This window comes from Cyprinus carpio, chromosome A3 (genome assembly GCF_018340385.1).
Source record: "Cyprinus carpio isolate SPL01 chromosome A3, ASM1834038v1, whole genome shotgun sequence".
NCBI classification, from domain to species: domain Eukaryota; kingdom Metazoa; phylum Chordata; class Actinopteri; order Cypriniformes; family Cyprinidae; genus Cyprinus; species Cyprinus carpio.
The window spans coordinates 25,964,559-25,992,081 of record NC_056574.1 but is presented as its reverse complement, the minus strand read 5'-3'; the positions used below and the strand labels follow the sequence as shown (position 1 = coordinate 25,992,081).

At 35.3% G+C, this 27,523-nt stretch overlaps 1 protein-coding gene across 6 annotated transcripts in view; it reads left to right on the top strand.

The window, feature by feature from the left end:
* Positions 1–27,523, top strand: part of znf385c (zinc finger protein 385C) — an 89,850-nt gene that overhangs the window by 53,936 nt on the left and 8,391 nt on the right. For all 6 annotated transcript variants that reach the window (XM_042726460.1, XM_042726468.1, XM_042726440.1 and 3 more), the window contains 3 exons: positions 14,998–15,140; positions 17,167–17,277; positions 22,066–22,288. In XM_042726460.1, the coding sequence (XP_042582394.1) occupies positions 14,998–15,140; positions 17,167–17,277; positions 22,066–22,288 (477 nt within the window). The remainder of the gene's footprint in view (positions 1–14,997; positions 15,141–17,166; positions 17,278–22,065; positions 22,289–27,523) is intronic.

Genomic DNA, 27,523 nt, shown 5'->3' with positions numbered 1-27,523 from the left:
CACTGTAGTAACTGAGCCCAGAGGGGGCAACAGAGAAACCGCAGGACCAGCTCGAGCCAGCGTAACAAAAATAGTACCCCCCGTCCCAATCTTCCAGGCCAACTGGCCTTTTTGGCTCCTCTCGTCGCTTACGGGAAGGTGACTTTGGAGTGCAGCTACTGTTATCTTTGCTCTGTCTTGACTCATCATGATCATTGAGGTCATTAAGATCAGGACGAGGTCTAAAGGTGCTTTCACGCCATATCTAATTACTGTGATTACGAAATTCCAACTTGTAAAAAGCGTTCATGTCCTCTTAGATCTTGTAATAGCAACTTGTGAACTGGGAATTTACTAAGAGCTACATCTTGTACCACCTGACCACCTCAGATTTATAAGGCGCTATGTTTAGGCATTGATAGTGCGATAGTCCAGGGGTGTAGAGTAGAACGTCACATGTTGTCATCTTGAAATTACAGTAATTACGACATGGCGTGAATGCAGCATAACTGCCCCCCTACTGGACACCCCTTTAAAGGGGTGTCAAGTCCAACCAGTTCTCCTTGAATGCTAATAGCCCACGTATGCACATTGCGCACACAGCCACACACACAGAAGGATCAGAAAGTGGAAGGGCAGGGTTGATTGGGGGTAATTTGGGGATTTTGGAAGGGCAGCCATTTAGACTACAAATGTCCCTGGAGAGAAAGAGGGGAGGAGGGGAGGGAACAACAGGGATAACACGCACACACTCACACTCTGTTATGTGCGCACACACACATAGCATTGTTTTGTTGTGTTGGCCACATTGATACACGGTTGCGCCGTAGGATGCTGGAGGTGTGTGTGGTGGCCTAGAAACATCATCACACCCTTGGCTCCGAACAGGAGGGAGGGGGGGTCTTGAGAGGTAATCCTGTCTTTAGGCTCCTACAAAGAAGGTCAGTACTGCCCATGGGCCCATCCTCTCCTCATCATTTGCTCACCCCCATGTTGTTCCAAACCCATATGGGTTTCTATCTCCTGTGGAACATAAAATTAGATGTTTGAAAGAATGTTCACACTGCTCTTCTTCCATATAAATCCGTCATAACTTGGAAAATTTTAAGTAAATTTAAATACATTTTCATGATTCTAAAATTAACTAAATGTTAATTTTAGAAATACTGTATATTATAAAACTTGTGCCACTATATACTTTAACAACACTAGACTGAGGAGCATTAAACTGAGACTGAAAATTTGAAAGCTGTTAGTACACACACTACCATTCAAAAATATGGGGTTAGGTAGTGGGGTAGATATTCAGCAAGCATGCATTAAATTGGTCAAAAGTGTTTTTTATAATGTTACAAAATATTTCTATTTCAAATAAATGCTGTTCTTTTGAACTCTTTGTTCATGAAAGAATCCTGAAAGAAATGTATCATGGTTTCCATAAAAATATTAAACAGGACAGTTGTTTTAAGAATTAATAGTGATTTTTTTAAGCAGCAAATCAGTATATTAGAATGATTTCTGAAGGATCATGTGACACTGGAGGCTGAAGTAATGGGTGATGAAAATACAGCTCTGCATCACAGGAATACATTACTTTTTAAAATATAACAGTTGTTTATAATTTAGGCAGTTACTTTAAATTGTAATAATATTTAACATTATTAGTGTTTTACTGTATTTTGGATTAAATACATTTAGGTGCATTATTATTTGTCACAGTATTGTTAAGCATAAAATACTCAAGTAAATAAAGAACAGTTACTGAGGCCAAATTTTTGAACTTGTAAACTGAACCTTGAAAACTAAAACAATTATAGTGAAACCTAACAAAATCTAAACTTACTTCAAAAAAAAAAAAAATCAGCCTTTTCATTTGTCTTTGAATAAAAAAGGCAGTGTGAACATTCTTTAAAATGTACCCTTTTATTTTCCATAGAAAAAAGTCCTACTGCAAATGTTTGATTTCTGGTTTAACTAACCCTTAAAGGGTTAATTTGTTAGCCTTTCTTCACAAAGTCTGTGCTCATTTGAAGCATGACTAAAGCTTCAAGACAGAAAAGTAATTAGCCAGTTAGTCACTTAGGATGTAGTCTAGTTTAATGTCTGGTTTAAGTCAGCTAAGCCTGTAAGCCTCTTAGTCTGGAGATGGCTTGATTGGCTTAGTTTTGGATCTTTTACAACAGATAAAAATCAGTCTGTGCTATACGCAATCAAATATGATATTATCAGTGTTTGATGTTTAAATGCATGCTTATGAGTGAAAGAGAGCAAGAGAAGAAGATAAATAAATACAGCCACAGATATATCCGAGTCTGTTACATGGAAGGTCATTTCACTTAACGTGCTGGGGAATATATTTCCTGTGAGATACACCAAGGCTACAAAAGAATAGAGAGGATGAAAAGAAAACTCTGATGTTGTGTGTGTTTGTGTGTGAAAGAGAGAGAGAGACAGCCTCTTCTATCACTAGTGAGCATTGTATTGGCTCTGATGCTCTCTGTCTGCCCAAATCTATTGCCTGAAGGTGAAGTCAATGCATCACCTTGACAGTGTGTGTGTAACACATATGCATGTGTATTTCTGTACGTCTACGTTAACCTCCATGTTCATGAATTTGACTTTTGCTGTTATGAGTTCCCTGTGGAAGCCCGTTTCTACCATGGTATGAAACGAATCATTCAATCAAAAAAAAAGAAAATCCAAGAAACAAAGTAGGAATTATGAGAGAAAAAGTTGCAGATCCTTTATTTATTTATTTATTTATTTATTCAGTGGCAGAAACTGGCTTCCACAGGTCCCAGATGTGATGTACACATTAAAAATGAAAAACAATAGTATTAACTTATTTTCACTTCAGATTCGTGTATGTTCCTCTGACCTAATCAAAACTTAATAACCAGATAGTATAAAAATCTGTACCTCTCTTTTAAACCAGAGTTGATATACACTTTTCAGAAATGTGTCTGGTTGTAATTCTTTTAACATGGTTTTTGTTTAAGATATTTTAACCCCAAAATTAAGGTTAAACTTGAGTAACTGATGATTAATCAGCACTATGATTGGCAGATGAATTAATTACCAATACAGTAGACGATGGCAGACATATATGTGAGTGTGTATTTGCCTCTCTCTCTATTCCTCTCTGCTGTGTTGTCCTGCTGAGGGCTTTTACCTGTTTGTCTGGATAAATCATGCATAATGCAAAAGCTACACACTATCTAACACCATAGCACTGACAGGCCAGACAGTGGATTTCATCACTAGGGCAAGGTGATATAACAAATATCCACACTGATTTTTCTAGTGCTGATATTTTTAAGAACATCAGGATGATTTAACGTGCTTCGCTGATTTTAAACATTTCAGTAAATTTGTTCTAAATGATCATTTCAGTGAATTGTTTCAAAACTCTTCAGAGATTTGTTTGTGTTATCTCTCTTAGAAATCTGTTCAAATGTTTGTGATAATGTGTAATGGAGTCCATATTGAAAATCTTAAAATTAAAAACTAAATTTTTGTTCACATTTAAAAACTTTAAATCTGTAAAATAATAAATGTTCTAGGTCTTTAATTACTAAATTTGTGACTCTGATCGTGTGAACTTCTTTGTGCAAAAGACTGGACCTTCTTGCTTCCACTGAAGCACAGCTTCTTAGTCAAATTGTTATGCTAATAAAATTATTTGTAATAAAATGAATTGTATTAAAATGCAAAATCGATGCACTTTCACTGGTGGTCTCAGATTTTCAAAGCAGGGAAGAATGGCCCTTTATGCCATTTTAGTTGAAATACATATTGGGATATTTTCATCTTAAGACTGAAAAATATTGAAAAGCAATTATTTTAGTGATATCACCCAGCCCCAATCACCATATAATTTATGTAGCTAACAGCTGAAAATTCCTCCTGTTTTAAAAGAGAGAGAGACTCAAATAGAGGAAGAGAGAACAGAGGAGAAAGAACAGAGAGATGGACAGATAATTGTGAAATGAATGTCAGAGATGTTACGCTTTGTGCGGTTCTTCAGTTAAATCACCAAAAGGCTGTTTAATAAGTAGACATGTCTTCGGTTAGCAGAGGGACCACAGGGACCGTTTATAGCGGCGCACGGTTGAAGTCACGAGGGGGAGGATGGTAAATGAAGTTGCACAGATGTACTTGTGTAGATTAATGTCTTCATTGAGCTGCCATTATTTGGCATGACGCATGAGGCTTATTTAAAACAATTACAGACCACTGCTGCCAAATTCAGCTCCCAACTCATTTGCTATGCTCTCTGATAAAATGCGAAAGCAGCCTAAAAAGAAACACATTCACAGGCAGGAAATAGGGCGAGTGGGAAGGGACATTTCAATGACATTATGTCCTTCAAGAGGTGCTGCATCTATTCAGCCTGTAAATAGATATGCAAAAGGATAAAACTGAACACCTGCTTGCTAATGAACCATAATGCTGTTCGAGAGATAGATGAAGAGTGACACAGAATGACGGATACAGATACATAGATATCACTTTATGTTTAGCCCTCCGTCTGTGTGACACGTTTTCCGCCATTTTTGCCGTACATTTGCATTTACCTTCACGCTCTCAGTAGATACATTCTTAGCGGAGCACTATACAGGTTGAATAATGAGATTTTAAAAGCACTTTTCCTTATCATGCTGCTGCAGTCTCACACTGCATTAATGTCAGGCACGTCTAATCTCTCGCTTAGTCTGGGGGTGTGTGTATAAATTGTGCTTTTTTTCAGTAAGGTGTTTAATCATGTAATAAGTGATGTTTATTTTGAGGTCATAGCTCTTAAGAGGCTACTGACACAGGAAATGACTTCATTTAAACAGGAAATGAACTCCACTAAGCTTCTGTCACTCCACATCACTTCATAAGTGGCTGTGATTGAGCACTCATTTTCTATGTCTTGAGGTGTCTGTGTATTAAAAGAGAAAGACAGACAAAGAATGAAGGGGATGGAGGGAAGTTCATTTCATGTATGTGTATGAAATTCATTATATTACAAAATACAATACCTAGTGGCATTCATTTTAACATGGCACTTACTTTTTTATTTATTGCAATGAAATTCATACAGGTTTAGGTGTGATTTAAGTGTCCACATATTTTGGGGTCACTGTGTATAGCGTATAATCTGTATATTTAAAGAAAAATAAAATCAAACAAACAAATAAATACATAATTCAGAAATTTAGAAATATTATTTTGGTTGCTAGAATTAAATTATTATTATTATTATTTAATTGAAAAAAAAATTATTAAGAATAATATTATTATATACTATGTCGTTAACTATTATTAAGAATATGTAATATTATATACTATGATCGCCAGGGTACTTAACGACATTGGGACACTTAAGTCATACTTAATGTATGAAATTAAACAGCATTTAAAAAAATAACCATTATTAATATAAATGCAATTATATTATTAAAATTAATAATTAAAATAAATAGTAGAAGAAGAATATTTTACACAATCAGTAGTGCTGACTGATAATGATTCTATTGGTTGTAATAAATGACGTCTCATTTTTAATAGTGCTTTTTTTTAAGTTATATAGGACAAAAAGAGCAAAACCCTTTTTTAAAGAACATTGTCTTATCAGTGTAACAACTGCACAGCCTTTGGCAAGATTTTGCTGTCACTATCAGTCGGCTCTCTCAGCGCACACACACACACACACACACACAGTGTGATTGAGATAAGAAAACAGCATGCGCTCTCCCTCTGCATATATTCACCCTGCAGTCATGATGTTCACAAATAAGAACATACTTCCTTTCTGTTTTTCATTGCTTTCCTTGTGTTTTTAATTCCTCATCTGCATGGTGGTTTGTTCCATGTGCTGCTGTGGTTTACAGAAGCGTAACAGATGAATGAGTGTGATACTTTGATTTCATATTTATGTCCTGATGTCCTGCAATTCCTGCTCTATATTAATTTGATATTTGCAGTCATGTACCAAACCTCTCACCCTCCCTTCCTTCAGCCGGACTCTCTGGGGGGAAAAGAAAAAGGAGTAATTTATCACAGTGCAGCCTCAGGGTGTTTAACACACACATACACACACACTGAAGGCGTTATTGTTCCTTTGTGGCAGATGGGTTGCCCGCTTTGCACCATTGGTTTTGATGATGCTCTCCCTCTCAGTCTCTCTCTCTGGAATACACACACTTACACACTTGCACACCTACTGAAGAGCCTTTATTTGACAATATGGCACATAAAATGTATTTATATAAGTTAGTAAACTCTCCATATAGAGAGTTATTTCCTTTGACAGTTCCTTTTTTATGCATGTGTGTGTGTGAGTTATGGGTGTTTTAGAATGATTTCTATTGTTGTTGATTTTGTGTTGATTTTAATTTCGATTATGAATAGAATTTGTAATGTTAATGATTAAAAAAAACATTAAATGTTATTTCAATGCACAGCACTCTACACTTGAGGCTCCTAGTCACGCTCAAGCGCTCTGCCTTCTGATCTTATCATTTAATCACGTCGTTTATTGTCTCCTTGGGGCTCGCTAACACTATTTTCGATTCTGATGCAGTAGCAGTCTGTACAGGTTACATTAGCCTACATTCACATTGCACATGGGCATCGCTAGGTCATTTTTAGGGGGGCTATAGCTTAAAAAATGACTACTCAGCCCCCCTAAAATTTTGCGATTAGTTCCATAAACTGTACATGAATTCTTGATCACCTCAGTCCCCTTTAAATTTCATATGAAAAAAGTGGCAGACTTCGATCGGCTGCTCCCCATCTTTCAGAGTGTTCTTTTTCAATCCGCACACAGACTGCGGCTGCGCAGAGCGAGAAACAGAGGACAAGGTGTGTGTTTATCAATAGATTTCTATAATATCTGCATCTGTGCAGTTCTTTGTCATAAATACAGTTTACAAAATATCATGGGGGAGCAATTGGTTCACCATACTGTAACCTAAGTTTTCTTGCTGCGTTCACCCCTAATCACACCACAGGTTTCCTCCAGTGAAAATTAAGAATATATGAATGCATGTACTTTATAAAACGATGTTGGCATTTTCATTTGGAAAAAATAATAATAATAATAATATATAATATATATATATATATATATATATATATATATATATATATATATATATATATATATATATTCTCAATAGGGGCTGAGCCCCCCTAAAATGAAAATCCTGGAATTGCCCATGACACTGCAGGCACACAAATGAATAATATTGAACTGCCTTGTTTGATTTGCAAAAAAAGCTTTCTGCAGAATTTTGACTACGTTCAAGATAAAGCTTGTTTATTGTAAGGAAGAAAAATTATGCTATTAATTTCTGTTTTAAAGTTTAAGTTGCTGTCATGACACAACATAGAGACTGAAGGAAGCACTTTATAAGCATTTTGATGCTTTTTGTAATGAAATGGAGCAGAATGAGAGATCTTTAAATATTGAATCAGATTAGAATATAAATACATTATACATTTGATTTCTATTATGCTATATGTATATATATATATATATATGTGTGTGTGTGTGTGTGTGTGTGTATATATATATATATATATGTATATATGTATATATATGTATATATGTATATATATATATATATGTATATATATTGTATACATATAAAAAAATATTATTGAGATCTGGTTTGCTGAATATACCCAAAAGGCACATAAATTCATTCCAAGTATGTCCAGTAAACTGCTTTTTAATGTGGCTGAGGCAGAAGCACTGTGTCGGCCCCTTCTGGATCCAAGCAGAGAAGATAAGACGTTATTAAAAGAGGCTCTTATTCTGAATGGCGAATAGGCCATCTTAATGAACAGGAAAGACGCTCATACAGCATTCTTTTTCTCATGCTTTGCACCTCACTTTCTCTCCATTCTTTTGGAAATGTATTAGCGAGATAGAAAATATGTAACTGACAGAATCTCTCGTGAATAATATTATATATGCAGATTTGAGATATAGAGTAGAGATGTGCATTCAAAGTCCCTTTGAACATAAATGTAGATCAGTCAAGGTCAAATATTTTCGTAGAAGTTTGATCCTTGTATCTTTTTTTGTGCAAGTGTTTTCAGTAATATTCTCCTTGTATTTAGTATGTTTAATACTGTTTAAAAATTTGGGGTGAGTGAGAATCAATTTTTCAAGAAATGTATTTGTTTATTCAGAAAAAATGCATTAAATTGATCAAAATTTACAGAAAAACATTTGGAATGTTTCAAAAGAGTTCTATTTCAAATGATGTTCTTTTGTAAATGATGCCAAATATATGATGCCATTTCATGTTAACTTTAAATTTAGGGCTTAAAACAGCATTAAATGAAATGTGGTTTAAAAACTGATTGGGGTCAGAATGATTTTTTTTTTAAAGAAATTAATTTTATTTAGCAAGGGTGCATTAAATTGATCAAAAGTGAAAGTAAAGACTTTCACACTGTTACAATAACCATTCATTTAACTGTGAACATTGGTAATAAAAAGAAATGTTTCTTGAGCACCAAATCAGCATATTAGAATGATTTCTGAAGGATTCACAATGTTTCGGTTTTCTGTTATGGTTTTACTGTATTCTTTATTAAATAAATGCAACCTTGTTGACATAAGAGACTTCTTTCAAAAACAAAATAAAATCTTACTGACCCCAAACGTCTGAATTTTGATCCTGGCACAATGTAAATGATTTGTGAGAGGTTATTTGGAGCACACACATACAAAATATTATTTTGAGACTGGCACATTTGTACATTCAGACACACACACAAAAGCACTTCATTAAATTGAGATTTCTGGGTAGATTCAATTCGGCATGAGTGAACACATCATGATGTTTCATTAGGCATTATTATTCACTCACATGTGAGTTTGGACATGCACACACACACCAACACACACACACAAACACACACACAGCCAGACACCCCTAATTACGTACTTGATTCCATGTAAGCTGGCAGGTGAACTGCAAAATGAACAGGCACACAAAAAATAACAACAAAGGAGAAGAGGAAGGCAGAAAAAAGATAGACAGAATAGCTCTCTCTTTTCACTCTCTGATGCTTAATTGATAAAATCCTTGCTCATTATGCTCATCGTATTACATGTGCATCATCAGCCAATCGGATCTCCTGGTTTTAAAGGTCAGTGTCGGGTGACCTCTGTGTTCTGGAAGGGTCTTCCTGCTGCAACTAATTAATTCTGCTTGTTTCTGTCCCTCTGACACGCGGCTTCAGCGGAGCCTACAATCATTCCATCATTTCCTCTCTCATTATGTTCTTCATGCATTGTTACATCTAATCAAAACCGGCATACTCGTCCTTTAGGACTGTTCTCTTGAAGGGAACGGAGAGAAGTAGTGATGTAGGGAAGGACAGAAAGAGAGAGAGAAAGACATATGTGCAGGTCAGAGAGATGTGGAAAGAAAAAGAAGGCGAGTGAATTAAAGAGATTTGGGAGTGAGTCCTGATTATGGTAGCTGAAGGGTTTTCACAGGCTGATGCAGAGAAGAAAGAGAGAGTAAGGATTTGATTGAATTTTTTTTTGTTTTTTTTTGGGGGGGGGGGGGGGGTTTGCGCAGCCGTACAGAATGAGAGAACACCTGACTGCAGATTGTTTATTTATTTATTTAGAATTCTTTTTTTTTTTTAAGGAGGCATCAGACAGGCCTGAGGAATGGAAAGATGCACACAGGGATGCCTCCTGTCTGGTAGCGTTAGGGCTCATGTTCCTTCACTGTTTCTCAGTGCAGCCAATAGTCGATCCCCTGATACCAGCAAACAAGGTTTACAACCCCTCACACTTAATTAACTATTAAGCCCACTTTATTTCTCTATTTGTATTTCTTCAGCTACAGTATGTTAAAGGGATACTCCACTCCAAAATGAAAATTTTGTCATAAATCACTTACCCCTATGTCGTTCCAAACCCGAAAAAGCTCTGTTCATCTTCGGGAACACAATTTAAGATATTTTGAATGAAAACCTGTTGTTTATTTGGCAGTCTATGGGACAGTCACAGGCCTCCAGGTTTTCATCCAAAATATCTTAAATTGTGTTCAGAAGACATGGGGGTAAGTGATTAAGTGACAAAAATTTTATTTTGGGATGGAGTATCCCTTTAAGCATTCATCCCTCTTTAATTATGCATCCCACTTACATCTATGCTTTAGTGGTTGACTAAAATGAGTGTTTTAGGAAGGTTAATGGCTGATATAATGCAGATATATACATGATATATTAAGTCAATGCTTATTTATGTAACACTTTTTAATGCAGCAGAAGTTGACTTGAAGTACTGTTCAATATAAAAAAAACAAGCAAACAAAATAATAAGATGAGCAAATAAGTGTCAAAACACAAACTGCTAAAATAAATTTAGGATTTTCTACTATTCAAAAGTTTGGAGTCTGTAAGATTTTTTGCATATATTTGATTAAAAAAAATACAGTAAAAACAGTGTTATAAAACATTGCGATTTGAAATAACTGTTTCTATTTGAATATGTAATATATTGCTGTGATGCAAAGCTGAATTTTCATCATCAGTCTTCAGTGTCACATGATCCTTCAGAAAGAATGGATTTGATGCTTCAGAAACATTTCTTATTGTTATCAATTTTGAAAACAGTTGTGCTGCTGATACATTAACTTTCATGAATTCTTTGATGAATCAAAAGTTCAAAAGAACAGATTTTATTTGAAATAGAAATCTTTTGTGACATTATAAATGTCTTTATTGTCACTTTTGATTCGTTTAATGAATCCTTGCTGTATAAAAGTATTCATTTCTTTCCAATTTTTTTTTATAAAAATATATTTATTTACTTCTTAATATTGCATATATCATAATATATGTATAATAATTAATATTACGTATGATATTATTTTATAATTTTTATTGTATTTTATGAGTTAATAATATTATTTACTCAAAATTCACTCACCAAAAAAAAAAAAAAAAAAAAATTTAAATACTAAATATATATTTGCCTAGCAGCCAACAATTACAATATCTCAATGGAAATTATATCTAATTGGCACATAAATATCTTAAATGCTATATTGGTCTATATACTTTGTCATCAGTGATTTAGACAGCCACCAAGATATTATGCAAATGTGGTTCTTTATCAAATAGCAATTGCCATATCAATACTATCTTGCAAACATCTGAACAGTTCCTGAGCTGGTTCTGCTGGACTGACCAAACCCAAGCTGAATTTTTGTGTGCTTATTAAAGGGCTCCAGTGCAATCTGAGACACACACACACACACACTGCAGTTAAATACTATGTGCTCGTCTCAACAGCACAGAATGCAGCTCTCTCTTTGTCAGATTCTCTCGCATCACAGACACATACAAATAGGCAAGCACAAATAAAATGAGATATACATGTGCATACACGCAAGCACACACCCACATGCCTGTCACCTTCGGTTTCATCTCTAGATGGACTCAGGCAGGGTTTGATGCTGCAGGGTTTGTTTGTGAGTGTGTGTGACACTGAGCTTAGGTTGTGTGTGTGTGGAACATGCTGTAGGCTTGTGGGTTATGTAAATGGAAAGAAGGATGTTGGCAATGCCTTTATCCAAACTCCAAAAAACAAGTGTACACACACTCGTACACACTTTAACATGTAAACATATTAAAAAACATGTGCAGTGGGGTCCAAAAGCCACATTTGAAATTCTGGGATTCAACATTTAAACCTGGAAATAAACTAAATTTTTAAGATTTCGAGGAATAAAAAAAGTGTTTTGGTGTAAAATGAAGCAAGCATATTTCAGATTTGAACTATTTCTGTGTCAGTAATTAAAGTATATTTTTAACATTGATCAAGTGATGCTTTACAGACAGATGTTATCGCTTTTATTGAAGCTCAAGATGCTCCTTGGATCATCTCAACTTGTGTTGGAGAACATGATCATCAGATTTTACACAAATATGTGGAGTTCATGCAGTTCAAGTGCAGGATCCCACTCTGTACAAAATCTAGATTTGGAGTCAGTAAGACTTTTTAAAGAAGAATTTAATACTTTGTATTCATTTAGTATGTATGTAATATTAATTCATAGTTTCCACAAAAATATAAGGCAGCACATTGTAAATCCCCATTGATAATAATTTGAAATGGCTGCTGAAATTCAGCTTTGTCATCACAGGAATAAATTACATTTTATCATTATCTTAAAATACATTTACTGTATTTCTGATTAAATAAATACAGGCTTGGGGAGCATGAAAGAATTATTTAAAAAAAACTTACTGGCCCCAAACTTTTGAACAGTAGTCTATGCACAAGCATTTATATTGAAATATATATAATGGATATGTGAGGGTGTGAGTGTTGAAACAAAAGAGCAATGAGGAAGGAATATGTGATGTGACATAGAAACACAGTGAGATATGCCAGCTGGACGCTGCACTGATTTTGTAGCTATGTTTGAGAGGAAGAGAGAGAGATGGAGGGAGTGAGATAGACAAAGAAGCAAGAGCAGGGGATTCTGCTAATTACAGCGCTCTGGAAATCATAATTATGCCTTTCAAATGTTGTCAGGAAAGAGAGAGGGGAAAAAAATATATTTTCTTTCTTTTTGCTCAGTGTTTTGTGGTCCACTACATTCAAACACCAGCATACACTGGTGGCACCATCTGAATTCAAAGCTTTATCTGTTTGAGGCCAAGAGCAAATGTGAGACGTTCATTGTGTGGACGTGTGTGTATCTGGTTGAATATTGCATGCGTATAACCACTTAATAAGTCTGCCTTTTCAGGGCATGCTGGCCATTTATTTTGAGCTCCACTGAGTTTGACAGATTACACACTGTCACGCAGACATGTCTTCGGAACATCAAAATGTGATGGAATGAGGTTGCATGAGGCTTTAGGACTGAAGCGTCCTGCTTTGTGTGCATGTTTTAAAGAAGTAGGAAATTAACTTTATTTGCCCTCATATCGTTGCAAACCCATTGGACTTTGTTATCATCTGTGAAACAGAACGGGATGATAGGCAGGCTTTTTTCTGTGCAGTGAAAGTGCAAAAATGGCTTGTAGTCTGTAGAACTTGGTATCATCGATATTTGAATACAAGTTAAAGCAGTTTTTCACTGATAATCTCCTTTCTCTGGTCATTCCTATGCATGTGTCTAGATTTTTTTTGTGATCAGTAATGAGATACGCAAGAAACAATGACATTTGGCTTCAGTGACATCAGACCAGTGTTATTTCAGTATTATTTGTATATATATATATTTGTATATATATATATTTCAGTATTATTTGTATATATATATATATATATATATATATATACTATTATAGTATTGCATAATAGTATATACTATCTTCATTCATATTTTGAATCAGCATTTATTTTTTATAATTTAAATCATTTTAATTATTAGTTTAAGTTTTAGTAATTTTGTTACATGCTTTTGTAATTTGTATAATTTATTTAAACATTTCCATGCAGATTTATTTTTATTTGAGTTTTAGCAATTTTAGTACTTGAACATTTATTTTAAGTTTGCTTTTTTATATGTATTATATATAATATTTATATTTCATTTATTTCAGCTTAATTTCAATAATCAAAAACCATTTTTAATAGTTTTTATATAATAATAACAATGCATCAATCCTGCTCTAACATGCAGACGAGATCAGTGTGTAATGTTTACATTTTTACATTTTTTACACAAATTTTTAGTATGGCTTCGGGAGACTATAGAGTCGCTTGGTCACTATTCACTTTCATTGTATGAAAAACACCAGCATGAACATTCTGCTAAACTTTTGTTTTTATGTTGGAAAAATTTCACAGGTTTGGAAAGACATGAGGCTGAGCAGATTATATTTTTAACCAGAGAATTATTATTTTTATCTCTTTACTTCATGTGGCATTATATGAATTTTGTACACTAAGAGAGGCTTAATCCTGACAGTTTGAGCATATCTGTGTGTGTGTGTGTGTGTGTGTGTGTGTGTGTGTGTGTGTGTGTGTGTGTGTGTGTGTGTGTGTGTGTGTGTGTGTGTGTGTGTGTGTATGAGTGTGTGTGTGTGTGTGTGTTTGTTTGTTTTTGTATGTTGTCAGGGCTATGATTAATGTTGCACTTCTGTGGTTGAAAGCTTCAGTACTCTCTCTCTTTAGTTCAAATAAAATTACTGATGGAGTTCAAATAACATTACTGACTTAATTAAATGACTGATATCAGGCCTCCATGGAGTGTGTGTGTGTGTGTGTGTGTGTGTGTGTGTGTACTGATACTGATTGATCTTTGTGGTAGGGTAAGTATCTATACGCTTCTAAATTTCAGATTCAGCCAACTGGAAAATGAGAAACCTCTACATCCCTGCTCCATTAGAAACATGATATCCCTGTAGACACACACACACACACACCATTAAAAATCCCATATCACATGGTGTCCATTTCTTTGAGTGAGACACTGCCAATGTGGTCCAGTCCATGCCCGGTTAGTCAGATTAAGAGTATGTGTGTGTTTATGTGTATTATAAATGTGATCGATGCCTTTTTCTCAATGTATTTATCATTATTTATCCTGATAAACTGGTGTGGTTGTAGAACAATCTGAAGAGCTATACGACAAGCAAAGCTAATAATAATAGTATTCTTAAAATATAATGTAGCAATCTTGCTTTGTCAGAAGCTGTTTCTGTATTGTTTGTTAATATGTCCATGTTTTAGCTGTTTTTATACTGTGTTTAAGTGTATTAAAGTGTTTCCATTTGAAGTGTTGGGATGATATTCGCTGTAAAAGTGCAGATCATTCAATGTGTTTTTGTGTCAGAATAATAATGGTTTAAAACTCATTCGATCCTGGTTATCTTAACTGTTTGACTGTTATTAAATATCCCCTTTCTCTTCATTGATCATGCTGTTTGTGCACTAATTGCTTGATTTAAATACTTTCCTACCCTTGGTCTGAACAGTGGTGATTTTCTCTTATATGTGTTGGTCATTGTTGTTGCTCTTCTCAGGTATGGCTGCTCAGGGGAGCCCCCTGCTGGCCTCATTACCGGTGCAGGGTCGCCCGCTGCAGACCCCTCTGGACCTGAAACACTTCCTGCCCTTCCGGCTCAGTGGCTCCTCCCCCCTCAACCTGTTCCCCAACTTCAACACTGTGAGCTCATCAACTCTCTTGGTTTTATTTTCTAAACCTCACCTTCCCAAATGTGTCATCATTTAAAGTTAACTTTAACATTTTAAAGGCATCGCGTTGGGTCCTAAATGTCATCTCTAAATGTCAGGAATGATTCAGCAGACTGCAGGGTATTTTTAAAAGTGCAGAATGTTTGCAAAAAGGGCCGCTAAACAGAGGTGTATTGTGTTAGATAGTAATTTTAGATTTAAGACTCGAGCAGCGGCTCAGATTAGGATCTAGATTTAGTTTCAGACTCCCTGAGCACAGTTTTGAAGGCAGCTTGTGTGTAACAGGGTTCTCTTTCTTCTGTTATCTGCATTCTGGACACACACACTCTATGTGTTATATTCATGAGTACAGTGTTGGTCAACTAAAAATAATATATCTTAGACACCAATGGCACGTGTTTATCGCATATATGGGCTGTTAATATATAGTCAGGTACAGGTTCTCTTTTTGATCAGATAAGTCTCTGTGTGTGTGTGTGTGTGTGTGTGTGTGTGTGTGTGTGTGTGTGTGTGTACTACAGTGATAAATGCACCTGTCTCAATAGCAAAGTAGCTGTCAGTGACCTCTCTCCTCTCTTATCCTCCACTGCTTTCCTTACTGCTCCTCTCCTCTCCTCTTCTCTTTACTGCTGTTTTAGTATTCTCATCTCTTCTCTGTTCTTCTTGTCTCTGCTCTTGTAGTCTCCTCTGCTCTGTTTTTTCTCTGCTTTTGTCTTATGTTTTCTATTTTCTGTTCTTGTGTCATGTCATCTCTTTACAGCTGCTTTTTCTCACCTCATCTCATCTTGTATTGTCTCCCTGTTAATTCTTTACTTTTCATCTCATGATGTTTCATCTTCTGATGGTTTGGTCCTCTCTCTGTCTCCTCTCTTCTCTTTGCATCTTGTGTTGTCTTGTCTCGTCTTTTATTTTCTTCTCTCTGTTTTTACTGCTCCTCTTTTCAACTTGTATTGTCTTCTTATTGGCTCTTTACTTTTCATCTCACGATGTTTTGTCTCTTGTCTCATCTTGTTATGGTTTTGTCTTCTCTACACATCTCGTCTCTTTTTATCTTATGTTGCTTCATTTCATCTGGTCTCTTCTCTTCTCTTCTCTTCTCTTCTCTTCTCTTCTCTTCTCTTCTCTTCTCTTCTCTTCTCTTCTCTTCTCTTGTCACTTCTTCTCTTGAGTTTACTACTTTTCTTTTTGTCTCATCATTTCTCTTCTTGTCTCTTTTCGTCTCCTCTTTTGATTTTACTGCTAGAACTCATTTTTTTCTGTTCTACTCTTCATCTTATCCCTTTTTTATGCTTTTCATCTCATCCGTCTGTTCTTATTTCTTTACATTTCTTCCTGATCCTCTTCTTTTGTTTTCACTGCTCCTTCTCTTCTCATCTTATTTCTCATCTCTTTATTGCATCTTTTGCTATTTCTCTGCTCATCTCATCTCATGTATTCTTCTTGTCTTGTGTCATCTGTTCTCATCTCATCCTTTTACTGTTGCTTTTGTTTTCTGCTCATTTTATCTAATCTTTTCTCCTCTCCTCTCTTCTCTCCTCTCTTCACTATGGTGTCATCTCTTGTCTCATCTCATCTCATCATCTCCTTCATTCCTGCATTAATATCATGCTCCACCATCTCCTGACTCTCTCTAGTGCTCAGAGTCAACAATGCGGCTTCATCAGACACATACACTCACTGACACACACACATTGACCTGGCAGTGTCCCAGCCGGTCAGGGATGACTGCGGATGAACAACAAGAACATTCTTGAGGCTCTAAAACAAATAGACGTGCGACCAGCTGCAGAGTCATTGTGATGTGGTGTGTATTCTCATGGTGAAGGGTGTCAAGGGAAAGTCCCTTGGCCCCAGGCGTCAGGTTCAGGGTTGCTGCTGGGATGGAAGGAATGTGTTTGAATCAGCAGAGAGTGAGTCTGCTGATTCAAAGTAAGTGATTTGTATAAATGTTTTTTTTTTCAGTCCATTTTAACTTCATTTTCTCACCCCTCCCTCAGATGGACCCGGTGCAGAAGGCTGTGATAAACCATACGTTTGGTGTTCCTCAGTCCCTGAAGAAAAAACAGGTCATCTCATGCAATATCTGCCACCTGCGCTTCAACTCCACGGTTAGTGTGTAGTGTGTGTGTGTGTGTGTGTGTGTGTGTGTTTTACCCTGTGCAGTTGTGATGACAGACAGTGAACATCACACTGGATGGCTAAAAGCTGTTTCATCCCTTACAGCATTTGTCTGGTTTCTTTCTTTTCTTTCTTTGGTTTTCTCATTTTGTCTTTGAAAATGTGAAATAATCAGTCCCTCTAACATCCCTCTCTCTCTCTCTCTCTCTCTCTCTCTCTCTCTCTCACACACACACAAACACACACACACACACACACACACACACACACGTACACACATTTAACTCGTTAAACTGTACTTTTCATTGACTTATAATTACTGCAGATGTACTGTAACCCAATCCCTATTAAGCAATAATAAGGCACTATATTGAATACAGTATAGCACAGCCTTAAGTCTCTTATTGCTTAAATAAAATTGGTGCTGCATAAAATACATTTTCATTCAAATATTTTATTGAAATAATATGTTCACCCCAAAATGAAAATTCGGTCATTATTTGTATTCTGTGTTGTTCCCAACCCATATGCTGTTATTTTACCATTGAGCACAAAATATTTTTGAGGAATCTTCATGCAGTTATTTTGCATATAACAACATTTCATAGTAACCACGGCTGTTCAGCACCAAATAGCACTATAAAAGTGGTTACTATGACTCGTGAACTACATTTTGAGTCATATGATAGCTTTTTGTTAAAAACTGACCAAGATATAGGTCACTGAAAATCTTCCCCTCTGCTGCAGCTCATTCACATTTAGTTCTAGATCTCAAGATTTATCTCCATGAACTTTCAGAGGTTCAGGTTAATAGTTCATGACCAAAATTTCAGCCTGTTCCTCAATCAAAGATATTGTATTAGTAAGGAAGGCTTGAAATATAATGTGTAAAAAGAACTACTTTCTTGGTTATTGTTTGGTGAGAAAAAAAGTGTCAAAATCACCTGCCCACCTCCCACAACAAACAAAAAATTAATATGGGTTTAGAGTACGGATTTTTTTTTTATGTTTATGTATGTATGTAAATAACTTGATCCGTGCAGCTTTAACGGTCTTTGTTGTTTCTGGCAAGTCCAGGGCTGTGTTGGACAGCGGGTTTGAGTGGAGAGAAGATCCTCACAACTAAGATGATGTGCATGAAAAATGAAAGCATGCTTATCTCCATTGCCAGATTCATGCTGCTTGTGTTGTCATAAAGAATTATGTCCCTCTCACTTACAGTGTCTGTCAGCCTCTGGGCGGCACTTGATCAGTTTCAGGGTGGTTTGCAAGAATTCCGATGACTATTTTCATTTTTTATGGTACTGTTCTGACACTCTTTTAAGTGTAGCATTTGGCTCACATCAATATTTTAGCCATGAAAATGAACCTGTACACCTAATCATTGTATATTTTTGTGTTTCTGACAAGCTGTTGAAAAATATTGAAATGGGACGTCATTTGTAGTTCTGTTGTTCAGTTTTCACTGCTGTTAAAGGCATTTTTAGCCCAGATATATTCTGAGAGAGAAACCCAACAGCGTTTGCTCAGTTAGACGTCTGAAAGTCTATCAATTGCTCATTAGTTTCCCACTGCTTTTGGTTCACCATACAACACGCTAGTTCTCTGTCTGTTTCTCTGTCTTTTGGTTTCTCTGTTAGCCTGTCTGTCTTGTTTCCTTTTTGTCTCATTTTACTTTCTCTATTCTAACTTTGTCTGTAGATTTGTGTGTGTGTGTGTGTGTGTGTAGTGAAAGATTATTATAATTTAACAATTAAAAAAATTCAATTCCACAAACCTGTTCTCTATTGTTATATAAAATGTAATTTATTTATGTGATGTCAGAGCTGAATTTTCAGCATCATTACTCCAGTCTTTAGTGTCACATGATCCTTCAGAAATCTTTCTAATGTGCTGATTTGCTGCTCAAGATACATTTTTTATCAGTTGAAAATGCTGCTTAACATTTTTTTTGTTGAAACTGATGATTGTTTTCAACATTATTTGACCAGTAAAAAGTTCAAAACATCAGCATTTATTTGAAATATGCATCTTTTTTTGTAACACTTAATTTTTGAACAGTAGTGTGTGTGTGTGTGTGTGTGTTTCAAAACATCAGCATTTATTTGTATTTTGAATATTTTTTTTTAACACTTAGTTATGTGTGAGTGTGTGTGAGCAGGAGTGTGTATAAACATTCTTCCTCCTCATCTGTTTCGGAGAGCAGACAGTGTTGTCCCCTCCGTCCCCAGATGAGGGTCATCTGTTAAGTACTTAAGAGGATTTGAGCGGGTTGATTACTCCCTCTGGGCCCACAGACTCTTTTCTGTTCTGATATTAGCCCAAGATTTGCTTGATGAACTGCGTGTTAGCTTTGATTTGCAAGTCGAAAAACTTTAACCAACTGCCGTTCCATTTGCAATTTAAAATGTTAGTAATATGCTTTTTAATTTAGTGTCATTTTCAAATCAAATTCAGTTTCTGAAATTACTTCGGTATGCAATAAAGGATTCACAGCTCAGCATGTCAACAGCTCATGTTCACTTTAATTACATATTGAATTATTAATGTACATTTCTGCAGAAATCTGGATTATGGCTTTAGATGATTGCTAGAGTCTGGAAACATTTATGTTTTTGAATTGAAGAGGTGTTGTACTGTTAGTCAACATGTGTGTGTCTTTGAATACATCACAATGCCAATCACTATCTCTCACACTCACACACTACATTCATCAACAGTGTAATTATAAAGTGTGTTTCAGTTGACACCTGCAATTGTAATATGGGCTCTCCACTGGGCATTTACTCTTATCACCCCAATGCAGACTGTCTATACTCACTGTGTGTGTGTGTGTGTGTGTGTGTGTGTGTGTGTGTGTGTGTGTGTGTGTGTGTGTGTGTGTGTGTGTGTGTGTGTGTGTGTGTGTGTGTTTGTGTGTGTGTGTGTGTGTTTGTGCATAGACACAAACATATATGCATGTTTTTGTTTTTGTCCATATGCATATCTATTATCATGCAAACTATATGTCAAGCATTTTGACCCACATTCTAATTAGTATATACTTTTCAGGTTTAAGAATAACAGTTAAGAGACCAAAAACTATGAAATAACACAAATTGCAGTATGGGAATAATGTAATGACCAAAAAATAGTTAAAGGGTTATCTCACCCAAAAATGAAAATTCTGTCATTAATTACTTACCCTCATGTCATTCCAAACCCGTAAGACCTCAGTTCATCTTTGGAAAGGTAGTAAGGACATCCTTAAAATACTCCATGTGACATCAGAGGTTCAATCATAATTTTATGAAGCTACAAGACTACTTTTTGTGTGCAAAGAAAACAAAAATAACAACTTCATACAACAATTTATTCGAACCCAGTCTCATAAAAATACGTACCTCAGTGTATGTTTCTGCACGACCGTTTTTACATACCTCACTGCACGTTTCGCAACAGTTTCAAAGAGAAATGTCCACTGAGTGGTGCTAAAACACAGGTTTAATACGTGAGCCCTGGCACGTTTTGATTACGTTAATCTAGTTACGTATTGCTCTGTTTTTATTATGTTGCTTCTGGTACTTATTGCGGCAGTTCAGAATTCAGATATCCGGGGACCGTCGCTAAAAGTTATGCCCTACACCAAACCCAACCCTAAACCTACCCGATAGTGTTAACATATGCAAAACTGATATAAAAACACATTTGTTGACATCATTTCAACTAATTTACATAAAGATTTGAACTGCTTTGTCAAACTGTGGTTACATGGGATTCAAACCAGAGCTCCTCGCCTCTGAAGTCCATCTCCCAACTCTGTGAGCTACCAAACAAACCTACCACCACTGAAAACCCATAGATATGAAGCTGGATATGTGCGATGTTAATGTTCAAAAGCATCAGTTTTCAAATCTCCCAGCATATTAATATTGTTTTGAAGTCACAACATGTTTTTATTTAAGTTATTATTTTAAATTTAAATTTTTTTAATTGAAACTCTGTAAATTTGTTTTTTTTGGAATAATTTTTGTAGGATTTTTATTGATTATTTTGTTCATTTCTTTTGGAAACTGCAGTGATACGTACTTATTGGTACATATTTCGCGTCTCGCAAAAATGTGCACCCAGGTACGTTTATGCCATGAGACCAGGTAGATTTATTCTCTTCTGTGTCAGACTTTGATGAAGAAATTGTTGAATGAAATTGTTATTTTTGTTTTCTTTGCGCGCCAAAAGTATTCTCGTAGCTTCATAAAATTACGGTTGAACCACTGATGGTACATGGACTATTGTAACAATAATTCTTACTATCTTTCTGGGCCTTGAACGTTTCAGTTGCATTGCTGTCTATGCAGGGTGAGAAAGCTCTTGGATTTAATCAAAAATATCTTAATTTGTGTTCAGAAGATGAACGAAGGTCATGACCTGAGGGTGAGTAATTAATGACAGAATTTTCATTTTTGGGTGAACTAACGCTTTAACAAAATCAAAAATGTCCTATTTCTTTTAGCCTCAATAATAATTCTGCACACCCTGGACTTCTCTTCAACTTTGTGAAGTGCATCCTGGGAGGTTTTTAAGATTTCATGTATGCTGGGTACTTAATTAAATATATAAATAAATTGTAGAGTTTTTAGGACATTGAAATGTATGGGAAAAAACAGGATCATGCTAAACATCAATTCAGTGAATCTCATGACTGGTAGTTTGAATGTCTGCATGTTTCTGTAAATGTGAGAAGCTTCGTTAAGGTTTTGCATTCCTTAAACTGTGTCTTTCTATCTGTATTTCTCTAGAATCAGGCTGAGGCTCATTATAAAGGCCACAAACATGCTCGTAAGCTGAAGGCATTAGAGGCTCAGAAGAACAAACAGCAGAGACGACAACTCGAAAATGCGCATCACAACCGAGACAGAGAGAAGGACCGAGAGAGGGACAGGGAGAGAGACAGCAGCAGAGTGAAAACGAGCGCTCCGGATCCACTTCCTGCCCTGCTGGATGACACCACCATGGAGGAAAGTAAGTGAACTCACAGACCATTCACTGTGTGAGTGGGCGTTTTTGTTACGGCATGAAACATGCCGTGATGCAATTAAAATTTGTTACAGACAACATAAAGCACATTTGCAACATATTTAACTTGCTTAATCTGACATCTCTCAGAGTGTGTCAAGAATATTCAGCTCTGCGTGTTACCAAAATTTTATAATGGCTATGAGCATGCAGACATAATTATATATATATATATATATATATATATATATATATATATATATATATATATATATATATATATATACCAAGGCTGCATTTATTTGATTAAAAATACAGTAAAAATTGTAGTTTTGTGAAATATTATCACAATTAAAAACAAATTTAATTATATTTAAAAATTCTTTTTTAATATAATTACAAATGTAATTTGTTCCTGTGATGGTAAAGATGCAGCCATTACTCCAGTCTTCAGTGTCACATGATCCTTCAGAAATCATTCTAATATTCTGATTTGGTGCTCAAATCTTAATAATGGTTATTCTTCTTATTTGTATTTTTTTATTTTTTTATTTTATTTTTTTATTTATTTTGTGGAAATCATGATACATTTTTTCAGGATTCCTTGATGAATGGAAGTTCAAAAGAACAGCATTTATTTGAAATCTGGGTAACACTTTAGTTTTGGGACCAAGTTGCTTATTAAGCCTTTAAGCTCAAGGACAGTGTCAGATCTAAAGATATCACTCATAGAGCTATAACACATAAAACAGAATTAGGACATGAAGCTTAGCCAAAAGGAGGTTGCAGTCCTGTGGCATTTTAGCTCTTAACTTCACAAAACATCTTGAAAAACCACACAGAATTCAATTAAAAAGAGATCAAATTTACCATAATCCATCGATCAGATCGAAACATTTAGTTCATAGAGCTGTAACACATTAAGTCAGACAGGCGCACTTCAGACGCTACAAAGAAAAACAGCTCTATGCTTCACGTTGTGTTTTTATTTGTAACTTCAAGAAACATGCGTAGATCATGGAAAACTGCACATCATTATTTTAAAATATAGTTTACGTTTTCATTTATAACTTCATGAAACATGCATAGATGAATGTAAAAACCTAGAATATTTCTGTGTATTTTATCTTTTATATAACTTTTTTTTTTTAATAAGTAGGTACTATTTTAAAGCTTAGACATTCAGCTTTCGAATGCATCCAACCATTTTGATCAACTCTTAACCAGTCCTGCCTAATTCCTCTGTGTACTGCCGGCAGGCGACCCCTAGTGAAGAAAAAAATAATTATTATATTGTAATCAAAAACAAAATAGGTGTCATTTTAAAGCTTGGAGTCTGACCTTTACAATTCATGTAGCCACTTTGATGAACTCCTAAGTAGTGCTGAGTTATTTGCGGATAAATAAAAAAATATGTTTTCATAATTTATGAAAAATGTTTTTTGTGCCATGTACTCTAATATGTCAGAAACAACATACAGCTCAGATTTGAAAGGTCTCATAGAGTAGATTGAAAGATGTGTGTTTGTTTGGGTCTTTTTATATACTTGTTTGAGGCATTACTTCAAATTCAAAACAACAATTTCAAAAGTGTCAAGGGCTAAGAGAAAGGCTACCTTGGTTTCAAATGCTGTAACTTTTGATTACTTCATGATACACATGTTGGGGAACATCACCAAAAAATAATTTTTCTCCTACCTAATTTTTTTCATGAGATTTTGAACGTCAAATAAGAATGATATGAAAAATTTCCCTTGATCACACAAATTTTTCTTACATTTTATCACCTATTTCTCAACATGAGAATATTCAAATGCAAAGACCCAGAAAAAAAATATAGAAAGATTTCTATCAAACGATACCTACCTTTTGACTCTCCTTGCTATGATCTTGGAGTTATGAGGCATTATTTTTGTGTATGTCACTCAGAAAAAAACATCAACTTTAGTGAGGCAAAAATGCTTTCAGGGCGTAAAGGGTTAACATGAACATTTATATGCATATTGGCTGTTTATTAGTACTCCTAAAGCACTTATTCTGCATGGCCATATTTTAGGTCTCACCCAATACCTAAACTTATCAACTACCTTACTTACTGTTAATAAGTTTATTGGGGCAAAAGTAATTTGGTAATAGTTAATAGTGATAATTGGTCCCCAAACTAAAGAGTGACCAAAATCAATTTTTATCATACTTACCCCAAACATTTGAATGGTTGTGTATTATGCTTTTCCCAAACATTATAAGCAGCAAAAACTGTTTTCCACATTGATCATAATGAGAAATGTTTCTTGAGCAGCAAATCAGTATATTAGAATGATCTCTGAAAGATCATGTGACACTGAAGACTGGAGTAATGATGCTGAAAATTCAACTTTGCATCACAGGAATAAATTACATTTCAAATATATTAAAACAAAACACAGTTATTTGAAATTGTAATAATATTTCACAATATTTTTTACTGTTTTTACTTCTTACTGTAAATTACTCTACTGTTTAACAATCTTTAAAATAGCAACTTGATAACATTAAATGCAAAGAGAGAAAATCTGGGCCAGATATACAAGTGTTAGTTTGTGACTACCTCAAGAATGTCTGGAGAAAACAAAGGCAACTATTTATTTTAATATGCATTTTGGATGAATCATGCATTTAGCTCGTCTGTAGTTGGTTCACTGCTGTGAATATCCTCCAGTCCTGCTCTTCATGATCAGTCCTTTATATTAAAGGGATTTCATTTCTGAATGAAGGACTTGACGTTCCTCTTGTTACGGGGAAGTACTGTGACACAGAAAGCAGAACAACAAGCCGACAGAGAGCTTTGAGCCATCCCTCTCCAATAATCTCTACCTTTTTATCCCTTTTAAACTCTTTCTTTTTTCTACTCTGCCCAACCTCTATAGAATATGATTTGAAAGGCAACCCGAATATGGGCCAAAGGGATACGATAAAGGAAAAAAATGGAGAGGGAGGGAGTCAGAAACTTCACATCCTTCTGCTATAAGACCTTGAGTATGAAAGAAAATAACAAGCGAAAGAGAGAGAGAGCAGATGAAAATGGATGGATTGGGCAAAAAGATAGAAAGCAAGAACAGCAAGCTCATCAAATCACGTTTTAATATTCGGCCCCATTCATGGTGACACAACGGTGAGAGGGAGCGTACAATCAGAAGGGAAGAAAACGAGAGACTAGATAAGAGAGAGCTGGAGAGAGTTTAAAAGAGCTACAGAGATGGAGAATGAGAAGATTAGCTATTGCAATTTTGTCTCAAAGCCTTTGTGTTTGGATTAGCTCTCATGCACATGCCAATGCATTCTTCATACTTGCAAAAAGACATATTTTCAAAATGGGCAAAATGGGCTTGCCGGAACATCTAATCGGTCTTATAAGGAAGATATTTGAGTTCACCTGACCAAAGTCTGAGCAGTTTTTAGGGTGTATTTATGTAAGTCACATTGTTGTTTTGAAAAACTCCTAGTAGCATTGCTTGAACTTTTCTTTTTTTTAAAGTAAGGACTGCGTAAAATTCATCTGGAGGGACAGTGTTAGCATGCTAGTTAACCCTTTGATTTCATATGTATTGCATTTCTACATTATTAACGGTACTTTGAACTTTTTGTATATAATTTACTATATCTCTTCTGCCCTCTGGTGGATTAGCTATGCTCTTTATGAATTAGAAGAACTTTCAAATGTGAAATCTTTGCTTATTTTGATAAAGTAACAGTAAGAATAACTTAAATATTGGCAATAATGATTCATAATGAATATTTACTGGATTTAAGCAACAATATTTCATACATTATAAAAAAGGTGTCAATCCAATGATACCACTTAAGGTAGGCCTATATATATTTCAGTCATTATTGTAGTGCATTTCAGGATTATGTGCCCCATCAAATGATTTTATATTTTATGTAAATGTGTATGTATATATCTATATATATTTTACAACATTTATACATTTGTAATGTATATAAAAAAAGAGAAATGATAATATTTTACTAAGATGTATTTAGACCGAAAATTTTATGTGATTTTTATTTTATTTAATATTTTGTAACACACATTTCAACAAAAATGTTTACATTTATTTATTTATACATTTGTTATATATATTGTACATATTTACTGTATATATTTAACATTTAATATATTTATGCATTTATAAAAAATATATTACAGTACATACTGTATTATATACTTTGTGAGTGTGTGTGTGTGTGTGTGGTATTTTTTTTTAAAGAAACAATGCCGATACACTATTCAACATCACTTGACTAGTGACCCATCCCTGCTTCAGCATATGTGCATTCAGTGCATCAATCAGTTACAATGTGGTATTTTGGTCAACTGATGAGTTAACACTCTCATTTAACAGATAACACACTCTTAAACCCAGTGTCGTCTCACACATGTTCACACACACGAGAGCTAATGACTCAGTGAATTTTGAAATGCTCTTATGCTAATGTGCACACAGACACACAAATTGAGCTGATTGCCTGATGAAATTAGCCCTGTTCTGTCATTAAGCTCGCAGCTGCAGGGGCCAATCACAACTCTACAAGCATGTCAGCTGTTATTAACAGCCATACGATGCTGGAAATGGAAAGGGAGGATGGGAGGGGGGTTCTAGAAATTTCTAGAGGAAGGGGTCCATTTTATAACAGCTATTGAAACACTTTGAATGCTCTTGCTGTCAGATGTCACAGATTGTTTTCATCATGAGCTTGCTGATGTAGTATGAATAAGTGCAGTATTTAACATTTGCTGATTTTTTTTTTATTTTTTACAAAGAGAGAGTTAAATATAGCCATTGTGCTCTATCCTGTTCTCTTCACTTTCCATCACTCCATTCTTCCACATCCGTCCCCGTATGTTTCACATTGCATGTCTTTGCAAAGAGTGAGCTGTCCAAAACGGAAAGATTTAAAAAGAGTTTTAGTCTTTGAAGATCAGTTGTACAAGCTTGCTGCAAGACACACACTCACTCCACAGGGAGATGGGCACCGAGTGTTACCCAAGGCAATTCTCTCCATTTCATTAACTTTCACACATTTTTCAGGTGTGAAGACAAACCTCCCACACACACACACACACAACCTTCCTTTTCCATTTCCTGTTCTATTTTCCTCACACTCTTCCCCTATACCCCCTCAGGGACCCCCTTTTAGGGGAACTGGTATAATCTAAATATCAGAGAGGCACAGAAGGATCAGTCTATCTGATTCCCC